At 40.9% G+C, this 25,502-nt stretch overlaps 1 protein-coding gene across 3 annotated transcripts in view; it reads right to left on the reverse strand.

Moving 5' to 3' along the window:
• The window catches only part of fgf14 (fibroblast growth factor 14), a gene marked incomplete at its 5' end in the record, with an annotated part of 112,146 nt that overhangs the window by 28,346 nt on the left and 58,298 nt on the right, over positions 1-25,502 (reverse strand). The window contains 3 exons of one of the 3 annotated variants that reach the window (XM_083890575.1): positions 1,097-1,200; positions 2,559-2,669; positions 9,968-10,160. In XM_083890575.1, the coding sequence (XP_083746701.1) occupies positions 1,097-1,200; positions 2,559-2,669; positions 9,968-10,160 (408 nt within the window). Of the gene's footprint in view, positions 1-1,096; positions 1,201-2,558; positions 2,670-9,967; positions 10,161-25,502 lie in introns of those variants that run through there. The other 2 variants (XM_083890574.1, XM_083890576.1) reach the window with 2 other exon arrangements.

Below are 25,502 nucleotides of genomic sequence, written 5' to 3' on the forward strand. Positions count from 1 at the left end.
ATGTCATAAATCCAGTTATGGTTCATTTCTATGCTGAATATGTGCTATACCATCACACCATGTGTTTGCTCGTAGCAGACATTCATAGTCCATAATGTTTTTTGGCCAAATAATGTATGAACTGCAAAACATATATGTAATGTATGAAGTGCAAACATAATATTGCAAATCTCTTCTTTGATAGCAAATATAATATACATTAATATTAATAATAATAGGGCCCACGGTTGGTGTAGTGGTTAGCATTCTTGCCTTTACAGCAAGAAGACCCGGGTTCCTGGGTTCGAGCCCCGTTTGGAACAACTTCGGAACAAGGGCCTTTCTGCATGCGATATGGGGATAAGGTGAATTGTTCACTCTAAATTGACCGTAGGAGTGAGTGTGTGAGTGAATGGTTTGTCTCTATATGTGGCCCTGTGATGGACTGGCGAACTGTCCAGGGTGTACCCCGCCTATCGCCCAATATCTGCTGAGATAGGCACAGCAACCCCCGCGACCCTCTGGTGGAGGATGAAGCGGTAGATAATGGATGGATGGATTAATATTAATATTAAGGGCAATACAATAAGTAAATCAGTTTCATTAAATTGGGTCAAATTATGATACAATCTGTGAGACAAACTAAAATGTGTAACAGCAGTTACAGTTGAAAATATATTGTTTGAAAATAGACATTGAAAAATATACGTTACTTAAGAGACTGATATATGTATGTATATATACAGTATATACAGTACATACTGTGGATGGGTTACAGTAGTGTTTGGTGTTATAAGCTTGGCTTCAGCCTACACCTTTGCAGTCATCATTTTGTGCACACTTTTTTTTTTTTGCATTTTTCTTTTTCTGATGTTGTTCTGTCTCTTGTTGTGAGATGACCAAAAATAAACAAACACATACAAATATACAAAAACAAATCCCATGTCAGAGAACACAATTTCTGTTCTCCTGAATGGTGCCACCTGTCATTTAAATGACAGCTCTGGGAGCACGGGATGGAGCATGGATCTCCAACCATTCCTGAAAATGCAATTATCCTGTTGCAAGTGTTGAATAGAATAGAATAGAATAGAATAGAATAGAATAGAATGCTTACTGATGTGTACAAGTGGCCTTCCCCGTTCATCGCAATGTATAACCCTGTCTTCACGGACTGAATGGCGACAACTCTGAGGCCCACAGGAATAAGGTTGAACAAAGCTGAAAAACACACAGATGAACATAAAATCATACACACAAACAACGGACATCATTAGACAGCATTAGACCAACTAATATGGAAAAAAATGTGGTATAATACATAGTTCAACCAAAAGTTGCTGTTGGGTTATGGGTTGAGTTAGTTAGATTTGGTTAATCTGGGAAAACTCTGATAGCTCTCTGATTAATGCGTTCCCCCTGAACATTCTCAACTTGAAAGGCTAGTTACAGCCCTTACATTTTAACCTATACTCCTTTACCTTAACAAGTATTGATTCATCCTATACCTGCATGTGAATGCACAAAATGGAGGCTAAGGATTGGGGCAAAGAGGTGAAATGTGATTGCGCCAGTACCCAACATTCGATTTGATCTCGAGACTTTTAATGATGAGACACATCCTTTGTGCTCATTGTACGCATAATCCCGCTGTTTTTTTACGCGTCCCTTAAACCTTTCATATTTGACATGCGTCACATCTCTTCAATGTGACGAGAGTAAGAGACACAGTCTAGAGTGTCAGGGCCAGTGTTAGCACAAGCGCAGGAATCAAATTAACAAACCTAGCCTGAAGCACTAGAGGAGCAGTGCCAGAACAAGCTAATAATACCTTTTTCTCCCTGCTAAGCCGACTGTTTCCTGGTCCACTTTCCCTCTCAGAGAGGAGGACACATTTCTGTGATCCCATAGCTACAGTCGAAGGAGACGGTTTTGATCCAAACGATGAAAAACTTGGAAAAAATATTAACTTTATAGTTATACTTTTTGACTCCAGGACCAACGCTAATCACCCCGAGTGGATCCAATCGCAGGATCAAAGCCTGCCATTGTAGATTTCTGCAAACCACAGATACTTATTTACATACAGACATACACACCAACCACTTGTGGTGCTTTTGGCAGAAATGAGGGTGAGGATATTATATGGAAAATGGTTAGGTTTAGGCACAGTGAGTAGCATGTGGCCAGGTTTAGGTAAAAGAGGTATCGATTAAGTAAATATCATGAATTTCCCTCATAACAATGTAACATAATCTCCATAAAATCAAACCGGAATGTCTTCATAACGCCGCGTTAACAAGCACACAAACATTATGATGAACTGGTCTCAAACTCTAATCCCCTGCATAGTATCACACAGATGTCTCAGTTTGTTCCATTTTGCTACCAACCCTTCCTGACTTTAGAGAAGTTGATAAGAAACAAATTGTACAAATTGTGTACATTTTTCCCATGGTTTGCAGATTTTTTCAGGCAATAAAAGCCCCTGTGCTATAGATGAATGTATATAATTAATAAATAACAAGAGTTTGAAACTGTTGAGGTGTATTTTAGAAGGTCACTGCCAAGATACTCACAGGAATTACTGCTGTCATCCTTGGTCCCATCAAGAGAGCCATCGGGATTCATTTGCAAGTAGTATCCCTGCCTGCAATATAACCTGGTCACTATACCCTTGAGCTGGGGATCTAAAGGAGAGGAAAAAGAAGCACAGAACACAAGAGGGACATTAACAATTGGCAACATTCATGAAATGCTTGTGACAAAGACTGTTGCTACATTGCTTTCTGAGGATGTTGTCTGCAAAACACAGCAACGTACTGCAGAACCTGAGGACTGTGTGATTCCTGTGTGTTTTCAAATCCCACAGCCAACTTCCTGGGCTTTTCATCGGCTTTGCTATGCCCAGAGACAGCCCATCCAATTATAGGCAGCAGAATTAATCTGTAGTCGCCTGACTCCCATAATGAACCCAACAGCACCCTCTCTAGGTTCTTAAGTGTGTAGGATGTGAGAGTAATCTGTGCTCTGCCCCGTCTAGCAAACCCTAACATGGGAATTAGCCACGTATGCGCTGTAAATAAATCACTGCTGCTGTTAAATTGGCCAGCGCCACTACAGCCCAACTGGTCATGTTCCAATTTAATTGGCATTTTGTGGGCTTGTAATATCAGGGAGAAACGTGAGAGTAAAAATGTGTCAAAAGTGTAAAAATGAGAGTAGGAAACTGAAAAAGATACATTTTAATTAACCTGTATGAAACTGCACTGCACAAAGGAAAGTACTGCGTGTGCTCAAGCTGTGCAGGGATATTTATGCACGTGTGTGTGTGTGTGTGTGTGTGTGTGTGTGTGTGTGTGTGTTCTTGTACTTGCGGCATACTGAGGACCAGTGAGGGTTTTTAACCAACAAAGTGAGGTCATTTTTACGGAGTGAGGACATTTTGGCTGGTCCTCACTTTTATTGTCTTTGAAACCACTTCCTTAGGTCGTAAACATGCTATACTCAATTTGTAAAAAAGAAAAAAAAATCTTATTTTGGACAACATAGGATGTCTTTGTCCAATTTTTTTTTTCACATTTTGGGGCAATTTTTTTTTCAAATTTTTTTTCCAAATGTTGGGGCAATTTTTTTTTTCAATTTTTTTTTTCAAATGTTGGGTCAATTTTTTTTTTCAAATTTTGGGTCAATTTTTTTTTTCAAATGTTGGCTCAATTTTTTTTTCAAATGTTGGTCAAATTTTTTTTTCAAATTTTGGTCAAATTTTTTTTTCAAATTTTGGCTCAATTTTTTTTTTCAAATTTTGGGGGTCAAATTTTTTTTTCAAATGTTGGGTCAAATTTTTTTTTCACATTTTGGGAAAAAAATTTCATTAAAAAAAAGAAAATCGAAAAAAAAATTCCAGCCCTTTCTGCTCTGGGGCTCCACCTGCAGACATTTTATGGTACTGCAACCAGTAGTTCTTTGTAGATGTCATTCATTAAGTAGATATTTATTATTATGTTGATTTATAAAGTGGAAATACTGTGCCTCAGTATGCAGTAAGTACAAGAATGTGTGTGTGTGTGTGTGTGTGTATGTGTGTGCCACTGGGGTCATATACCATCAACTTATTGGGGAGACAGCTATCACACCAAATTCCATTCTAAGAAAGCCCTGGGGAGATGAACAATCAACTTCACCTGAGCCTAAACCGTGCTCTTGACAAGCGCGTGTGTGTGTGCGCATGAGCGAGCGAGAGAAGGGGAATGGAAATAAAGCGAGAGCATGGCCACAGAGGAAAACTCAAGAGGTCTTGCTAAGGGCAGAGAGATGCTTTTTTTTCGGTGTACTGCTCAAGGCAGTCTCTGTTGGGTGATGACATTAGGTATAGCTCCGAGACCTTTTCCCTGCTGCCTGAAGAGAAAAGAAAATGCCTCCCTGCTGCTGTAAACCGAACAATATACCGCTATAACGGCACTCGGCAGCACTGCTTTGTTGTCTCACCAGAACAACGACAACGGTGGCTAAAGCAGAATCTGACTGTCATAGCGCCTCAGCTACACAGTGAGCAGGCTGACACGATGGTGACAGTTACTCTCTGGTTCACAATAACACTCACACAGACAAAACTCTTGCAGTGAGCAAGAGACAGCTGTCACTGTGCAGATACAGTATAATACTTACACACTCTGCCTGCCTACAAATTAACTTATCTACTGCATATGACATTTTACTTTACTTTGTTAGACCGGTTACATCAATTTATTGTCCTGATTGAAATCAATGGAATTGTACCGCAGCAATTCATCAAAACTTTTAATACAATTAAGCACAATTTTTTTGTGGCAATGTTTTTATGGTCGCTCTGACTGCATGCACGTATTCTAATAGAAATGAAATGGGTCCTCTCAATTGTGTCTCAATTTCACATGTGTACAATGACGATGCATATTCTTGTATTAACTGTTGATATTTTTGCAAAATAGTATTTTGTAACTTGTGCATTTACTGAAATTGGGAAGTTTTTTTTTTTTATTATTGTTTGTTGAAAGTAAACATTTCAACGCACGAGGTTGAAAAGTAGGGCTGGGAATCGCGGGGTGCCTCACGATACGATGCAACAATATGTGATACGTGGTCCACGATATATATAAAACCATATTATAGCAAATCATAAAGCATCTGTCAAACTGAAGGAAATAAAAACATCCATGAAAAGCTTAATGTTTCACAACATGGAGAAAAAAAGTGCATAAAGTCTATGTATTAAACATGGATGAGGCATCTCTTAAAGTAGCTTTCTCTGCCATTATCCTGCTGTTAATGCCCTCTTTTTCAGCCAGGTAACTTTCACCTAAGTTTCCCCAAGTCATTTGAGCAGCGCCACCGCGAGGAGACATCAAGTATAGAAAGACCCTGTGAGTGAAACGAGTGAAAAACCTCCATACATAACTAATTATTTTAATTGGCACCTATATCTGTGCTATTGATCAAAGGTGAAGGCAACTCCTACTTTCTCTATAGGTTCCCTAGTTACTCCCAGTTGTTCAATCTGTAATAATTAAAAAATATATACCTGGTTGCTGGCAATATTTAAACCATGTATTTGTGTGAACATTTCAGTTTGTGGGTTTCTGCGAGTGTGCATGTGTGGAGGTGAACTTAGCTCCATCATCCAGCTATAAATCATGTAATGTTGGCTGTGTTCCCCGAGGGTGAGCCAGCCACTATATCTCTCTCTCTCTCTCACACACACACACACACACACACACACACGCACACACACGCACACACACACACACACAAATGGATTTCCCCTCCAGGTTCGAGCTTTAGTATTTCTAGCTGCAGCCATCGAGTGAGATGAAAATCTGTATGTTTTAAGGTAATTCATCAAAATTGAATAAATCTGACAGGGAAAAAAAAAAACATAAAGCAATAGGAGAATGTGTGAGATAGGTCTCTTGTGATTTATGGTAGATAACGTATGATCCCATAATAAAGGGTGTGTACGTGGCCGAAAGTCTTCAATTCAATCGCATCCTTAAATACCAGGGGCATCATTTATGGCTGACAGTTTAACATAACTCATGAAAGGTATAGTCCATACATGATTATGACATAATGGCTTTTATAATTCTTACAAAGCTGCCGAACCATTCATACAAATCACACTGAAGGTCAAACATTGAACATTAAATCTGTAATTTATTGTCAAACTACACAAAATCAGTGTCTTATACTTCAGACGGACACTGTTATTATGATGCTTTGCATATAAAATACTGAGTCAGGCTATTATAAATAAAAAGAGGATATGTGTTATACGGAAAGCTATAGAGCATTGGTTCTCAAAGTGCGGCCCGGGGGCCAATGGCGGCCCGCAGAAACATTTCTGGCGGCCCCGCAATGAATTACAGTTGATAGTTTTAATCCAGGAGCTACTAAGCTTGTTAAATGTTTATTGGACATTACTGGATACAGACCAATAAGTGTAAACTGTACAACTGCAATCTGGTCATTAAAATTATTACAAATTGTTTTTTTTTTTCCTTTGGCGGCCCTCAGACCAACATTGGGTTCCTAAATTGGCCCTCAGGTATCAAAACTTTGAGAACCCCTGCTATAGAGGAAAGGTTCCGTGCTTTTTGTCAGTTCTTAGAAGGTTGACATGATGTATGCGCCCTTTCAAAATCCAAAAATGACTTCTTCACAGTGAAATTCCCTCAATTGAGAAGGTCTCTGACTCGTCCTCCTTTTCTGTCTCCTTGGCTTTTATTCTGTCTAATTATTCACCTTGCACATACAGTATGGTGAAACAAAGATCGCCGTCCCTCCATTGGAGTTGGACTTTTTTTCCCCCTATTGCAATAAAAGTTTGTTTTCAAAAAACCTTTGTGTCTCTACAAAAACATGTGGTGGTTTGGCAGCAACAGGGGGTTTCCCTTAAAAAAAGAAGCATTAGAAGGATCAAATAAGGTGGTGTGTTGTTGTGGAGCAGATATTTCTTCTCTGCATAAAAACTGAGATGTGACCAGAAGGTAAGTGCAATTGTATCCCTCAAAATGACTTATAAATATTTTCCTCATTCAACTCCATTCCTCCATTTCTGTTTTCTCGTCTCATGTGTGACACATGTTGTGCTCGGTGCAAAGCAAACAGAGCGTGGAAAACACTCGCACACAAACGGGCACAGCTGCAGCACCAGTTGTAGTCTGTTGTCAGCCCTGCTTGACCCACTTTGATGTTTCTGGAAAAAAACGACAAAGGCTTTTCCACCCAGTAAAGGTAAAACCCCTCTGCGTTGCTTGTTCTGTTGTCATGGAAATACTTAATCGAGCAAAAAATAAATCTACAGACCTCACACCCTTTTCTCATTTCACTCACATCAACATCTCATGACATTTCAACAATAACTCATCTGATACAGACAGCTCTGAACGCTCACTGATGACGCACTGCGTGCCTCTTGCCAACATGCTCTTGAATAAATACCCAGCAGAGCTATAACCTGAAATGAGTTTTTCAGATCATGCAAGATAATCTAATGGTCTGATCTATGTAACGTGATCCAATGATCTGTGGATCTAATCTAGTGAGATAATTAGAGCCAGAGCTTTGAGATTATGGACGAGCCCAAACTGGATTCACCCCCGAGCTCACTTACCGAGTTTGAGTGTAACAGGATTAACAACTTGCATCTAATCCCTTTAAATAAAATCTGTGCGATCACTTGCTCTGCATTTGCTAATGTTCCCAGTGATATTCCCTCCAGTCAGAGGTCAGGAAATCACATCTGTGTACACAGCAGACACATGTGCTCTGTTCATCGAGGTCTTTAACTGCCCTTAAAATTAAAGAGGACAAAACGAAGACGAGTGTTGTTAGTATGGATTCTTGATAGTTATGGTAACACTTTCTTTGAATTTGACCCAAATGCTCTGGCTCAAAAGCACAATTGATGTCGGCGTCGATCAATGCAGGCTGCAAGAATAGCTAATCTGGAGCCTCGCCCAAAGGATCGATGCTGAAAGCCTAAGAGGCAACTGGTGTTGGAATACATCTCAGAGACATGCACTCCCTCATCCTGACAGATCGCAGTTGGCATCCGAATCTGACTTCAGCACACAATCACAGTCTGGAAGGATAGAAATATGCCCTGTTCTTTGAAGGCTCAGTTGACACCACGGGGGGAAGCCCAGCACCCTTTTTCTCACCTGGGAAATGAAGACGTCTATGAGGGTGTCTGTCTGTGTTATCGCGGCACTTACGTTTTCGCCAGTGCGTTCAGATATATATCCCCCCTTTCTGGGGTACAATATTAAATTAAGCACGCCAAACCGTGAACCATTAGTCTCTATAAGATGTGTGCTCTTGTGATAACATGGCGTATAAAAGGGGAGAAGGGAAGAGGGAGAGCTAGTGAGTACACTTGTCCTGTATTCTTGAGGCTGGAATTAATGAAGCGTATTCCCATTAGGCCTCTAATCACAAATAATGCAATATTAAATCAAGAGAAAAATGTTCACTCTGATTAGAGCTTCAAAAATTAGGACAAAATACCACATTTAAAAACAGCTTGGCCCCTTAATTTTATCTCTATGTCAGTGGGAGTGTTCCTCATCTAGCAGACACTACGCTTTGTTGAAGCTTCACAGAAAATACCCCTTTTTCTACCACTGTTGCTGTGGCTTATGATTATCCTGGTGGTTAAGGGAGACCCCAGGTTGTTCTGTGAAATGGAGGCTGCAGGTGTGATGTCGTCAAGTCATTTCAGGGCTGACAGTGCGGGGAGACATACTACGATTTTGACAGGAAAGCTTTATGGGGCCTTTTTTTTTTTAATCTTGTGACATATATGTGATTCTGGACACTAACGGCATATTCAGATGAGCCCACACTGACACAGCCACATACACATTCATGGTAGTAAACAAATGCAGGCGTTTGGCTGAAAGGGAAACAGCAGCCCGGAGGACGGCTGATATTAGACAGACATGCTGATGCACCCGTGACCCATACAGATGTGATGTGCTGTTATATAAAGGACGTGTTATCAAAGCTCCTTTAATCCACATCATCACTAAGGACTATATATGTTCGGCTCTAGTGTCGTCCAAAATGTTCTTTGTGAACAAGATAAGACGAAAACTACGACAGAATGATCCTACTTGTGCATGAATGGACATGTGGGCGTTTCATCAGATTAGATTTGCAGTTGTGCAACAGGTTTGATACGTGATGATTCCGATCGGAACATATAGCCAGCTTCATCATTCACTAACAAGGGAGGAAACGTTTTTTTTCCAATTTCTCACCTAAACGTTTTTTTTTTTCTTCCTAAGAAATATTGTCCTTGCAGTTGGCAGTGAAAGTCAAGCAGATAAACAATTCTCCACGTTGCACTTTAACGCTCACACGTGTCATATTAGAGCAGAAAAATGACATTTCATAAGTGGAGTGAATATATAGCTGGAGCAATTGGGGCAACTGGTCCCTGAATTTCGCTAAATGACGTGAGACAAGATGGTGTTTGAAAGCCGTATAACCTCCATACTGTGGGAGATATTGACCTTTCTGCTTACATGTAAATGAGTTTCATTTCCGGCTCTAGTGGAGTGTTTATGTAGTAGGCAGTTCAGCCAATCGTGCTTCATAATGATCAGGCCCCTTTTGTGGAATCACCCAGGGTGACAGCTCGGGTAAACCTGTCTGAACCATTTGGTATAACTCGTCCAGAGTCCTGTCACATGACTGAGACTGCATGCACATTGGAGACAGGTTTATCTTCAACCATGGCAAAACGGGGTGCATTTTGCGCGCAATTTAACTTTTTTTTTTTACGCACATACGTTTATTTGTCGATGGTTTCATTAATTCCGTGTATGTCTTAACGATAAAGGTGGACTGATCTAATTGTTGCTGAATGTGTGATTCGGTTTTTTAACCTGTGGCTGGATGTATGCACAACACGCTTTCATCTCGCACACTAAAGTTCTCACACCTTGTCTCCGTAGTCTCCGCTTCCTGAGGCCAAAGATGCGCACTTTAGAGAAGATGTCGACCAGGTTCCCATTGCAGAGCCCCTTGTTCTTGTTGGGGCTCTTCCTCCGTCGGTTGGTGGAGGGCCGGTCTAAATGCTGCTCGCGCGCCTGCCTCTTCTGTCTGATCAGTCCACTGGCGATAGCAGCAGCCATGGCTCAAAATGTCACAACTGCTCGGGTCCAGTCTGGACACGGAGCACAGACTATGCAAACAGCCGCCTCTCAATGCCTGGCAGCCCGGGTCACAGTCCCATGGTGGCGGCTTAAGTGGTCCGTTCCGTGGTGTCAAAATGTCAGATGTATTTCTAGGAGTTGGCCGTCTGTTCTGTCCAAACACTACATGATAATTGTGATGGTAAAATAGCCGTCATCATCAGTCGAAAAATTCTTGAACATGATGAGGGAAAAAAAAAAAAATGAAATCACTTCATGCGTAATTCCAAACATGCATCATTGATCATGGTCCTGGTGGAGAGATATACGCCGAAGTCAAGCGGAGCGAGAATTCAGAGGTTTTCCCATACCTGCCAAGTGACGTTTTTGTTCATTGTCTGTTGCATGTTCTGTTGCATCGCCTCCTTTAAATGTCCAACACCGGCTGCAGCGTCCTCGCAGCACATGCATCCACTCTATCCCCTCTTTTCACCCTCCGTGTTCTCCTCTCTCTCTCTGCCAGACGTGGTTGCTCTGTCAGAAGTCGCTGTTTTTTGAGTGAATCGCAGCGGGGACGCCCGTGTGTGTATGTGCGCCGCCAGCAAGCAAGCAGGCAGGCAAACACGGGCGCCTCCTGTGAGGATCGCCGCCCGAGTGAAGCCACAGCAGCTCGGGCGAAACGAAGTCCAAGTTTTGCAGGAGGCGATCGTCGCGACGGGGACGGACGGTGTGCGGCGCCCGATCAGCAGCCACACGTTTGCAGAGATGCAAAGACATTCGCCATCGTGTGATTATAAATTGATGCAGTGTCGTGAAATGAATGCGAGGCTGCACTCAACACCTGCCGATGTGCAGGATTATCTTCTCAAAAACACATTTTTTTTTATTCTTCTTCTTCTTCTTCTTCTTCTCTGTATTCCACAATCACAACACAGGCGGGAGGCGCGACGGGAGGCGGCGAGAAGAAAAAAGAGGAGGAAAAAAGAAAAACATAACCAAAGCTGATCTGAATCCTGCGAGGATGACGTATGCGTTGTGTGACAGGCTGCATACAAATATATAAAGTTAAACCCCCCGGCGATCAGCGCGCAGCTCGACTCGGTGGAATCTCATATAGAGCGTTTGGCAAAGCGCGCGTAAAGAGTGCGAGCTTTACGCACAGTCACACACAAAAAGCATCTGCTAAGTGGTGGACACTCGCTTCAGTCTGTATACCTCAGATCAACATATCCTCGCTATCAACAAGTCCTAAGCAGTCATTAGTATACGCCTGAGTGAGGGAGAGGAGGAGGAGGAGGAGGAGAAGAGGAGACGAGGATGACTCCCGCCCTTCCCAACTCCCTCCCTCTCGACCACCAAGCCCCCGCTTGAAGGGGAATAATCAACCGATCTGAATGTTGCCATTACACGGTCTGTTATTACAATCAGCAAAAAATAACCCCAAAAAACACCTGGAGCCGAGTTCACAGGACACGGTACCGTCACTCTCTCATGAGATACCAACGCTTTGTGGTAAAGAAGCACATTTGTGTTGTAATCTCGACCCCTTGATAATGAGATTGTTTTTTGCAGTGTGATTTCAGCACCGCGGACAGCGCCGGACAAAGATGGAAGGAGGGGAAACATTTTACTTCAGCAGGGCGCCATAACCTTCACCTGAACACACACACACACACACACACACACAGCTATTCATTGCCTTGCGCCTTACCTGAACCATAACCTCCACAAATAAATGCCTAATCCTTAGCCTAACCCTAACACAAACGCTCACCCTAAAACCAAGATTCAACTCTGAAAAAAAGCCCTTTAAATTTTTTGAGAGGATCAGCCAAAATGTCCTCCAACCCAATGTTTGTTCTTTGTCCTCGTGAACAGATGCACACAACACACTCGGAGTAAGATGGCATTTATAAAACACAGTCAAGTGGAGATGCAGTCGGTGCACTCACCCTTTCAACCATTATACCTCGTTGACCAATTTTAAATGCTGATTTGTACTTGTCAGTTCTACACAGTATACACCGCTAGGAGATAAAAATGTGCTTTGTTCAGTTGCCGTGGGTTGAATATCTTCTGATTCTCAATCACAGGCACAGACATTAAAACTCAAGAGAGCCATCTGCTGTTTGTGGCTGTAATTAAACATTGGAGCTCACAGGGGAGTGCGGCTTTGTGGTGTGCACTGACTCATTTCATGCAAAGGCACAACCTGTTGATATACAGCTGTACCGATGAATGAATAGACCTATGCCGGTTGAATTGAAGAGGCAGATAAACATTATTCATCTTCTTTTTCTTCTCCATCACAGTGATTTGGTGTCTATAATAATGTATTATTAAAAAAGCAGAGATACACGGAGGATGAGTGTATGCTGTCCGAATAGAGCTATAGGTTCTGGGGTGGGGAATCCTCCTCATGTGACATTTTACAATATGTGCACTGGATGTAGATGCCTTTTCCCTGACTCTCATCTCCCTCCACTGACTTGTGTACACGTGCAGTGGGTGGATACAGAATGTGTGTCCCATGGCTGCACAGAGAAGCCTTCCATTCTGTGATGCTGTTTGAGTCACTGCAGTTAAGGCTCCAGCCAGCAGCGGACACTGTCAGCTCAACAATGGTCCCTAACCCACACAACAACCTGCAAGAGCAGCACTGTCACAGTCACGACTCTGCATCAAAGAGGGTTTTCTCTTTTCACAGAAATGCTCGCCGTTGCAGGTCTGGGGATGTTGCATTGCTCAGATGTGAAATCACAGCTCAAAAGGGAGGATTGAATATTGTTGTGGTTATTATAGTTGTATGAAGACGATGATAATGCTCCTCTCCCGGCACAATTCAAGCTTTGGCATTTCAAATGACAGTTTGAAGTAGGAATGTGGTGAGAAATTGACTTAAAATGTAATTTAAAATATGGCAAAAGAAACCATTTGTGTTTCCAACATAATTTACATAAGAGTAAAAGAAAAATGACTTTGGACTTTACACAGTGTTAGTATTACATATTATTTATGAACTGGTGCATGGATTGTCACTGGAGTGCTTCATTATTGTGAGTATCCTCATAAATTCTACAGCAGACTGAAAAAAAAAAAAAAACAGCGGTGTGGATAAACTGGAGAGAAGAGAGACTTTGCACTGTGGCTTTTACCTTTTCATCTCGGCACAGCATGAGGCTGAATGATGGTCAGACATGCTTTTCACATAGAACATAAACATGCACATGCTAAAGTCTAATCACAGCATAAGACAGTGTGTTTTACAATCAAATTCCATACAATGCACAGTGTAAACATAATAAAATCAAAAGATCACATAATAAATCAAACACCTCAAATCAAAGCCAAATATTCACAGGATGCACATACCTACATTTTTTTTCCTCCTACACGTGAACGTATGAGGGTCCATAGTAGTCCCATTCCCAAGTTCTTTAAGACGAGACCTTTTCTTTCTGACCACTAATGCACAATTTATACTGGCCCTTCTAGGCTCTAACACGGTGACGGTGAACTGACAGTGAGCCCTGAGCTGTTCACATTCATTTGTTCACAAACGCCTTTAAAGATTTCTGTCATTCTTTATTGTGGGTTACAGAGAACGGCAGTTAGGTGAACACATTTGGACACGACACAAATGAAACAGCCTCGGGATGCAATTTGCAAGAAATTAGCCAGCCATTAAGAAAAAGCATGCGAAATTCACGTTGCACTCCTCTGTGATCAGAACACGCTGAACACTGAATGACGTGGGATATAATATCACGCACACTTGACCTGTATGAAAACCATAGCAATGAAAACAGAGAAGGATTTCATGCAGACTTGTGAAGCCACAGCCTCATCAGGTCAGAACATTGTAATCCAATCTCCACTGAGGAAATGACATTATTGCTAGTTAGATGTTCTGCAGCTGAGAAAAAAGCAAATGTCACCCGGTGGAACTGGGATAAATACTTTGCCTCAGGGCCGTGTTCTTTTATCACCCGCCCAGATGAGGAAAAACAGTCAATTGGACTCTGCTCTTCTCAGGCCAGGTGAAATAAAAAGTAGCTTCACAACTTCGATGAAATCACACTGTATTATCAAAGACAGAGAGTTCATTTAATTTGAGTTGGATAATGATTTTTCTTAGCAATGATTTATGCATTTTTATTTTGCACCCTTCTCTTTTTTCTCTCTCTCTCTCCTCATACTGAAGCAGTTTAATTATTGAATATCAAGAGTCCATGGACTGAGGCAGTAAAAGCTTAGAGAGCATGTTTATGCACTCTGAGTATTCAGTGCATGTGTATGGGTCCTGTTTGATGAGACTCATATTTGGAGCTATGATAGATGACTGCAAGAGCTTGAAAATGCGAGCAATGAAAGCTTTTATTAAGTGTTCATGAATAAAGGGTACGCTGTGAGATCCTTTGGGTGGGAGCGTGTGTCAGGGTTCTGGTGGAGGATCATAAATATATGTGGTTTTAGAGACTCACCAGCTGATAAAAATGGTTCCCACCAATGAGACACGCCTTACAAATGTATATTGTGTCGAATATAATAGCTGACAACTCTTCCCTCTCACTTCAGTTAAGAGGAGGGACAAGATAATGATGATTGGAACAACCTTTAATATATTCACAAAAGAGATAATGATGTGAATTTAAATTCTAAATGTGGAATAATGGTGTACATTTAATTGTAGTTGTATTCTGAATGGGAACGTGGGACGCTAAGCAGATCATCAGGTGATCTTGAGTCACCCGGCGACTTTTCTCTGCTGCACACAGGAAGTGATGTCGAGACATACAAAGGCAGCAGCAACATAGTAAAGTGAGATGGCTGCAAACAGGTTGGGGTTAAATACCTCGTCCATCCTCACACACAAACGTTTTTGCTTGATAAGGAACTACTTAGTGAATGGCTTGAAAAAAAAAAAAAAAGCCAGACACATTGCATTGATGATTTATTTTGTGCATTTGATCTTAATGGTTTGTATTCAAGACACTTAGGGCAAGACACGGTGCTCTTGACGGCTGCGTCAGCAGTGTGTGAATGGGTATGAAAGATGAGTGATAGGGAAGGTGTTTCTAAAGGACCAAAAATACTGGGATGACTAGAAGATTAAATTTCAGTCCAGTTCAATGTCATCAAGTATCACCTCACGACTGAAACATTGATTCATTCGTCACATTATTAGCAGATGCACTAGACTTTACAAGCATACTTAATTAAGATACCCACTGAATATAGTGAAAAATAAACAACTGAATAATATGAGGAAAAAGCCAGTGTTTCGAGTGATGATTGCGTCTCATGTGCAGGAGTTCCCTTCTAGTTATTCCCCAGTCTGAAATAAGGCCAACAAATTAATGGATGAAAGAGTTACTTGGAGTAATGAAATGAAAAGTGATCTTTAAGTATTGCTCTATTGCCAACATCATCACTCATAAACCACTGTCAATGAATAATATATCGGAGGAGGTTAGAAAACAACCCAAGAGAGGGTTTAGTTCCAGGTGGTGCGGGGGTTCGATACATGAAGTTGCTGCTTACAGGCCATTAAATAGCTGGTTCATCATCTCAGGCAGGCTGTCATAAATTCATACACTGTATACATCATACAATCGCCGCAAGCTGCGCTAAATACGCCTCTGGAGAATATGTAAAGGTGCATTACAATAAGTCTCACTGTTGTGAGCATGATGGAGTGTCGCCTGTCCACAAGATACGAGATTAGACTCAGCCCGAGGTGTGCAGACCTCCGACAGAGACATTAATGAAACCACACTGGAAATAGCTTGTTGCAAGATTTAAAAAAAAAAGAAGAAAAAATACTTAACACTTAAGTTGCTTAACTCCACATAAAGTCAGACCAAAGCAACCGTTACCCATGAGCTGTGCAACACGGTCATGCAGGATCATATGTTCCCCACAGATACATGTGAGCGCACATTTATGAACTGATACTTTTGTATTTAAATACAAACATATCAAAGTGATAGGGTTTAAACTGCATGTGTTGCTCGAAAAACATTTTTCCTCCACAGTGTCACAGAAAACACAAACTGTACGAATGTCCTAACACTGCAGCAAATCTGCTGACATTCGGTGTTATGTGGACATCTTGCAGAGATTTCCACTTCTGTGTGACAATTTGTCTCAAGTTTGTCAACTCGTCACAAGAAATGTTAATACGATGTGGAAAATCTCATTTGATTCAGCTTCCGTCACTATATTTAATTGTTTCTCCCAAAAAAATCACAACAGTTTGTTTTGTGAACAAAGTGAACAAATCAAAGACGGAGAGTTGGAGATGTGTGTTATTTTGGCAGAAAATATTGATTGCACATCATCAATACACACTAAATTACAGCACTGCTGTGTTTAAAAAGAATTTAAGATTGCTGAACTGATATGGCCGCAAATGCTGTGATGTAGTCTTAAAACTCAACTTCACCTAAGATGCAGTGTGTTATAAAGCCAAGGGGTGGCAGCAGAATGCATATCTTAAAGATGCCCTTTGCTTTTGGTGTTGAAGAGTAATAAAACAGCTGTAGTAAATACTGCATAGATGTTGTAATGTTTATCATACGGTGGCCTCTGTGTTGTGATACGTATAGTGTATAATGAGATTGTAGTTAATACCCAGCCTTAGATTACAGTGAGAGGAATAGTTAATAGTAATATTTTAACACGGCTCTTTGGCTCCGCAGCAACAGCGATTGGTTAACAACCGAATAATGGCCCAGATCGCAAACGGCTCAGTTACACGGTGCGTTTTTCGAGATGAAGCGAAACACTAATGCGATCAAGGAGACAAATGTATGAGACACATGCAAATAGAGATGGAAATCACCAGACCGAGCCAGACATGCAGAGGCAGAACACTGTCACAAGTCACAGAGGAGTCAACATGCTGGATACAGACACACACACACACACACATCCTCTCCCTTCTTTGCATCTCTTCCTCTACACACACACACACACACACACACACACACACAGCAGCATCCTTTGATCCTATTTTAAGTCTGCAGCAGTGAAGGAATGTGCGCCGTCAGCAGCACTGCAGAGGGAGGTTCCTCGGAGAAGCCCTGGGCAGTGTGGGAGAATATCAATTAGACCAAACCCCTGTGGAAAAGAGGCATGCTTCCAAAAGCTGAAGGCTGACACCACAAGTGTGTATAGGTGTTTGTGAGCGTGCATCGCTGTGTTGTCTGCCTCTCAGTGATATATACGTGTTGTTGCATGGGTGGTGCCCTCTTTGAAATGACTGTGTTGTCATGCACATTAATATTAATCCTTTTCTGATGTGGGTGAGGACCTGGGGAATTTCCCGAGTCAAAAAGCTTTAAAAGAACGATCGTGAGGGTGATTTCAGGTCAGGCCAAGTTTCAATTGTTAATGGAAAGATGTCATATGGAGAAGATCAGGTCATGTTAAACCAAACAGACGTGTCTGCAAATACTGATACTATTTTGACCTATTAGCAAATTAGTCTGATGCTTATCTGGTCTATGTACACTTAAATAAAGTCACCTAATGAAATAAATGGTTGAATAAGATGCTAAACACATCTAAACTATTGCTTCAATGTTGTATTAAAGCGGACCTAGAGTGGTCCTGTTGCACATATATGTTAGTTATGAAGGTTCTACTTAAATCCTCTTTTCTGACGCTGTTCCTGAGTAGCGATATTTCAGACTCAACTCTCACCCCCAGAAGACAGAGTCTTGTGATTGGCCAATACTATTCAGCACATCCGCTCTCAGAAGCGCAGCTCCCCCCTCTGGAACGGTGGATGCACTGCTACTCATTATCAAATCATTGTTTTAACAATGTTTAAAAATAGCTTCTTCACGACTCCCCGCCGCAGTCCATTTTATGACTTTAAACCGGAGTCAGACCCAGAGTCAGAAGACACTGTTGCTCGTGAAACACCTCAACGGACGTTATTCTTCTTCTGCCGTTCAATGTACGCAAGCAGATGTGCCCGGAGCAGGACGATCTGCTGTTCAGGAGAACCGCTGTTTACGTAACCGGACTGGCTTTTTTCAGAGATCTCACTGAGCCTGAGATTACAATAAAACACAGCGTTCTCAGCAGTGGCTGAACTGTTTGTTTTGAACCTTCAGGGCTTCTTAAACAAGGTAATGACGCAGATACACACAAAAAAAACAGCGTTAATTGGAACTTCCGGGCTAGGTCCGCTTTTATACATGTGTATGATTGATTTTGTGATGATTCAAAGATAGTGCCACAAAAGACGATACAGTAGCTATTTATTCAATTGTTTATACAAACATAAAAAAAAAATCAGCCAAGAAGTTCATAATGAAAGATATTTTTCTACACTTCACTGCACTTCGGTCCCACAAACGGTGCAAGAAGCTAACAGGCCTATTAGAATCCCTGCCTACTGTAGCATTACTGCACTCATTTCATTCAATTCAACACATGCTATCAAACCACATACACACTCGCAGGTCTTTTCCACAGAAAAGGCCCAAATCAAACAGCGTGAAAGAGGAAATGAGCTTTGCACTGGACCACCAGAGATGTTCTCCAAGAAATCCTTACTACTCTCCCAAAGCCCAAACACATGCCTGACTACATTTGAAGTCACTTGGAAATCGTTTCCAATGTCTTTAACCCTAACTTTGCACAATTGTTGACGCACCTGAACCCTGAAATCACGTTTGGACATTAAAAGGAATAAATCTGTATTGTATATAATTAAAGGATGTGTTTGCCAGACTTTCCAAACATGGTGCCACTAAGTTAACCAGCTGCTAGCCAAAGTTAAAAGTAAATTAAAACAGAAAAACGTAAAGCTTTAAACAACATTTGAGGTACCACTGCACCATTATGTCATTAATGGAAGTATAATTTATTCAGCGTTTTGTATAAATATATTTGAATGGACTTTTACTGCCCGTCAAAGGTCACCTTCTCAATTAGCCCAATCATAAAAATTGTATTCTCATTGTATAATAACAGTGTGTGTGTGTGTGTGTGTGTGTGTGTGTGTGTGTGTGTGTGTGTGTGTGTGTGTGTGTGTGTGTGTGTGTGTGTGTGTGTGTGTGTGTGTGTGTGTGTGTGTGATTGAGAACAGCTATAAAGTTTGTCCCAAGAGACAATGAGAGACTAATGATGTCTGTTACAGTTATGATGCCTGTCGTCATTAACCTTCACTGCACTATATCGCTTCTAAGACCCTGGATGAATAAAGTAAAAAAATAAATAAATTAAAAAAACAGATGATAACCTGCCACTGCAATAATAATGAATGTGCATGCGAGTGTTTGAGGCGACAGTGTTACGTGGAGTGTGGTGATTAGTCTGAAATGTCAGGGGTTAATCCTTGGGTTTGACAGCAGACATTAACACGCAGCTATTATGACACACACTCACACACTCAGACGGCCATTAACACCGTCGCAGATCAAATGTCACCACGGCGCACAGATACATCAAATACTTCCCGTGTTCCGAGATCTGCTCGGTCTTGTCACATGTACGTGTGATCCTAACATACGACACAGTGAGAAAATAACACACGAGGACGACAACGTCGAGGACACGTCCAAGGATATGCTTTCTATAATGCTTTACCTTTTTAGAACTGCCATTGTACTCATGTGATATTATAGTGTATATTAAAGGGACAATATGTAGTATTTATGGGTTTAGATGACCCAAAATCCACTTTTTTATACATATTATGTGCTCCTGCATTGTCTAGTCGCTGTATAATAGTTTTTGTTTCATTTTCGTAGTGTTTCAAAAAGTCATGTAAAATAACATGGTCGCGGGCCGCGGTTGCATAGCCACTGTTAGCAGAGAGACGCCATGTTTCTACCGGAGCCTGTAAGGACAAACGCGAGAGAACAAATCAAGCGTCTCTTTACTTGTAGCAGGAAGTGCCGCCTCCTCTCTCTCCGCTTCGTCTGCTACGGCCGCGGTAGCTCCGCCCTCTCCCTCGCCTCACAAACCTCATCTGCTGACACGGAGAAAGACGACGAGGACGACATTTGACCGGCTGAGGACACCGTAGCGCTCAGGGAAGGGAGGGGGTGAGCAGAGCAGCAGGTCTTTGTTGTAAATTTCAGCCTCTCCTCTAGATGTCACTATAAACTACTTACTTCACCTTTAAGGTTGATAACATAGATATCCTTGTCGATAAAGATCACTAACATTCAGGAATCAAGCCTTTTGTAAACATCAACATATTAATCAGTCTGTTATTTCTACACAGTTCATTTAAACCTTATTCACATAGATTTATTTAATACTTTTACAGTTGGCTGAGTTTATCACCACCACTGAACGCTCTGTGGAAGTTTTATGTTACGTCATATGTCGTGGTTACTGTTACACACTGTCGGATGGATAAAATAAAGCTGTTTGAATCCAAATTTGATTGAAATGTCAGTTTATGTCCTGTCAAATTATATTGGATGACATATGCAAACACCCACCAAGTGAGCTCTTTATAAAACTGTTGGTAAAAATGTGCTCACACTGGACTTGTTCCCAGAATTTACAAAATATCAATATATTTTATAACAAAATTAACCAAATTCTGTGTGACAATAGATGAATTACTTAAGGGAAAAGAAACATGTTGCTCTCTCTCTCTCTCTCTCAAAAGAAAAATTGTATTTGGACAAAATAGATATACCAGTGTGTTACGTTGTTTACATTATGGCATACATTTCCAAATGTGTAAGTAAGTTTAATGTGTGATTAATTATGTTCAATTAATTTGTCCTTTGGTCAGAGAAAAGTGTACATTTTGTGATTGTCCTGCTTCCTCATCTTCAAAATTGCAGTGTCCTCAAATGTTTTTTGTCTCATCCACAAATCGAAGTTTACTATACCAAATATTTACAAAAATTCAGTAGTGGATTACTCACCAGCCGGGGATTGTATTATATTAGTACTCTCATATTATTCTCATTTCCATGCTGTGTGGCTATATTTTAATCTGCTTTTAATATTATTATATTATTTATATATTTTAAATAGTTTATTCTAAAAAGTAAAAAAGAGTAAAAAATGCATTCAAAACAAAGAATAATCTGAGCTGGTGGTAAAATTAAGCAGAGAGAGCATGTTTCATTGAAAAGGAACTGTGAAGGGAAAATGCTTTTGTAGTTTTCTGCCACTAGAGAGCAGCGCAGAGCTCAGCAGGACACTGCTGCAGGATTACAGTGGTGATCAAACAGCTCTCTGCACAACAAAAATATGTTTGCTGCCTCTATTTTGAAAGAGTTTCCTCCTGAAGTCTTGACGACTCTTGAAAAAGACAGAAAAATAAGAGTTCCCACTAAATGGAGCTCCATCATCTGCAATTTGCAATGCAGTGTGATCCAGTGAATTAAATACTGGTCGATCTCTGAGAAAGTATTATGTCACGTTGGCACCTTGTCTTGACTTATATACTATATTCAGTTTTGAATAGCCAAGACAATCCTTATGTAGAACTCGTGATTATTAAAATATATATATATATATCGTAATATAGGTATCAATTAACCTATGACAGCGTGATGAAAGCAGTAGTGAAGTTATGGCCAAATTAGTGGAAGTGAGGCTGCACTGTGAGCAATAACTAGGGTTAGTAATGAGTCAGTAAAAAAAAACGTTTTATTTCCATGTTATGCAATAAAGGCACAGAGGGTTCCACGATATAGAGATCAGAGCCTTAGGACACAGGTCCCCATAACATACACACACACACAAAACTAACAAATTGTTGTTATATTTTAGTGAGGACACTTGACATAATGCATTCCCTAGCCCCTTACCCTACCTTAACCATCACAACTAAGTGCCTAACCTTAACCCTTAAGCCCAATTTATACTTCTGCGTAAAGTGCTCTGCGTAGGTTACGCAGAGCCTGTCGAAGAGCCTCTGCGTCGTCTCCGACTGCACGAAATATTTTTGAAGTGTCCGTCACTCCGTCAAGGGACAACGGAGACGGCAAGAGCTGCGATTGGTCCTCAGGACAGGCCGAGCTAAGCTGCTCTGTGCCGGCTCACAGTGCGCACCGAGCGTCCACAGAGGCGGAGCTGATCCCCGCCGATAACACCGCTACCAAACTATAAATACGTCATATCTTAACACACACAGCACATGTTTAGACTCTAAATGGCCAATTTCTCGCCTCAAATGATCTTAAAACTGCGTTCCGTCACACAGAAAAGTGACAAACGGCCACTGTTTCAACAACAACAGTCTTTCTCTCTCTTTCTCTCTCGGACGCCATTGCTCACTGTAGCCAGAAGCACAACAACCTTGCGCAGCGACCCCTACTGATCGGGCGGGAAATTGCAGCGCGTGTCCGTACGCAGACGGATAACGCATACGCAGTCGGAGAAGTATAATGTGGCCTTTACCCTAAATCAAAAACTCTTAACCCATGAAAAAGCCCTTTAAAAGATTTTCTACCGATCTATTCTTGTCAGGACGTTGCAATGACACTGTTCAAAGTGTCATCAATTATCGTAACCATAACAATTAAACTCCATTAACATCATAACCACAATTCAAATATTAGACCTAAGCTTAACCAGTCCCTCAGACATGAGGTTCTGCCTCATTAAGACCAGGTTTCAGTCCCCTACTGAGGACTATCTGGCTCAGACAAGGTCAGTGTTTTTTGCGAGAGATGTGAATGTAAACACGTTTACATACAGTATGTGTTTTTGATTGAATAGAAAAGGTAAACACTAGCCGTTTCCTAATTAGTCAGCGACTCCCACTGTGTCTCAACGTCAACAAACTTACATGGCTACAAACACAGTAATCTCAGTCTTACACCTCACAGACTTACTTTTTATTTGGCTGTGCACCACAGGTCAAAGGTCGTGGCACAGAACTAAGTTGTGCATGTCAGCAGGTCACGAGGAAGCAGTCTGACATTCAAAGCGAAGAATCAGCACCGGGTGAATCTTAAGTGACATCAAAGCAAACACCATGCATTCCATTTACTATATGCCCATAGGGTCTGTTTAACATATATGCAAATCAGGATTGTCAAATGATAGAAGTATAGGCGCAATTAAAATGTATAAGGAAATGATTTTTAATTATTTGTAAAATCTTGTTTAAAAGCTGCCTTTTAAATAGAGTGTTTCATTTGCATGTCTGCTGTTAGGGCCTAATGAGAAATGACACATTTGTAATTACAGTGGACTATAATTAGCCAGTGTGTAAGAGAGATGCCAGAGCTCAGGGCCACGCATGGGGACGGACTATTAACTCATTCACATTTCATGTATTAGATCCATGGTTCTCAAACTGTGGTAGGTGGACCAACAGTGGTGCGTGAGCTTGCTCTTGTGGTACTTGGAGGAAAATCAGAAATATTGGAGTGCGTAGAAAATTAATAAAAAATAAAAATAAAATAATTTCACTATCCCAATGTCTGTGTCATGCTCTGCCTGAGTCTCTCCTTTTCTCTCCTGCATTCACCTTGGCATGCAATCAGTTCACCTGTGGGCCAGAGCACACCTGCTCTACTTATTTCCTGGTTGTCCAGCCTCTCGTCACCAGATTGTTACAGACCTCTGTATGGTATTGTTACGGTTCTCTTGAAATTATCTAGTTCTCTAACGCTGTTACCTGTTTTTCTTGTTTTCTTGTTCTTCTGCTTTGTTAAACCCCTGTGCTCTCCTGTGCTAAGAACTTCCTCGCTTTCCTTCACTGCCGTCTGGATCAGATCTCCATCTTCACTTCCAGGAACCTGCATTAATCCATCTCATCTGTAAACCCATTCATCAATAAACCTGGATTCTGTCTTCGCCTGCCTGATCTTGGGTCCAGCACCACCTCGCCTCAACCGTCTGAAGTATAATGTGAGGAAGGGGACAATGAGGAGAGAGCAATTATCTTATAAGAAATAAAAAAAAAAACTTACACCTACACTTAGAACATTTACAATTATTACTTTAAGAGTTCAATATTTTTTCAGGTGGTGCTTGCTATGAAAAGATAAAGTACATTTTTATGCAACAAAAACTTTTTCAACTGTAATGTTCTTGCTCTGTGAGACTGAAAACTGGAACTCGATTTAATAGTGCAAATATTGGCAGGACAAATCCTGCAACGTGGACAAGGATGCTGGCCTTCGCTATTCTGCTGGAACTCACTCTCCTCCTCCTTCACACCTACTTGCAGAGGAGGTGGTGGAGGAGGACGAAGAGGACGAGACATGCTTTCATTGCAGGCCTCGGGATATTTAAGCGCAGGGTTTTGGCAGAACACAGAGCTGTAGATGATGATGATGATGAGCGAGTTGCAACTTGACCTATCTGACCTTATATGATCTTTACCGCTCGTTACTTTAAAGTGACAGCCCGTCTCAAATTACCGCATCACAAATCACACACAACAAAAACGTACGAAGGAGTATTAGGGCCAACCCAAAAAAAAAAGAACTCAGCCGAAAAAAAAAAATGTGACACACAAAAAAAAAATGCTGGCAGAAAAAAATTATGGCTAAAAAAAAAAAAATATGGCTCAAAAAAAAAAAGCCAGACAAAAAAAAAATCTGGCAAAAAAAAAAATTCTGAAAGAAAAAAAAATCCGGCTCAAAAAAAGAAGAGTCAGAAAATAAAAAAAATCTAGCACAAAAAAAAAATTCTGAAAAAAAAAAAAATAATAATCCGGCTCAAAAAGAAAAAAGGTCAGACCAAAAAAAAAATCTGGCACAAAAAAAAAAATCATGGCAAAAAAAAAAAATCCGGCTCAAAAAGAAAAAAGGTCAAAAAAAAAAAATCTGGCACAAAAAAAAAAAAAACATCCGGCACAGAAAAAAAAAGTCAGACAAAATTGCCAAAATGGTTAGGGTGGACAGTGAATATGTTGGCTGGAGCTTTAGCAAGTTTAAAAGGTTTCTGTGAATGTTTTTTTTCTGCATAAAAACAATTGTATCCATCAATTGCACAATTGATAAATTCAACTTCACCACTGCTGCGCCGGTGTCGCCAAAGCCCGCAGCGTTCAGGCTGATGCAGTATCATCTTAAAGATGGAGGGTTATCAGCAGCTTTCTTTTCAACGATTTATCATTTGAAATTTATTGAGTACAATCGTTACCTATTCCCCTGGAGAAAATTGGTCAGTTTAAAAGGAAAGAAAAGTGGGTGCACAAAAGGCATGTTCTTGAAATACTTGGCAATGATTTTCTCATTTTTTTTGTAATATAGTGTATTGATGCTCAATATTGATTACTCCATGCAGTTGAAAGCCAATCAATGTGCATTTTAGGAGATTTTATGAACAATTCCTCACGCTTAACAGTCGACTTCCTAGACATCCCATCAGTCAGAGGAACAT

The sequence above is a fragment of the Microchirus variegatus genome (assembly GCF_963457635.1).
Source record: "Microchirus variegatus genome assembly, chromosome: 5".
Classification (NCBI taxonomy): Eukaryota; Metazoa; Chordata; class Actinopteri; order Pleuronectiformes; family Soleidae; genus Microchirus; species Microchirus variegatus.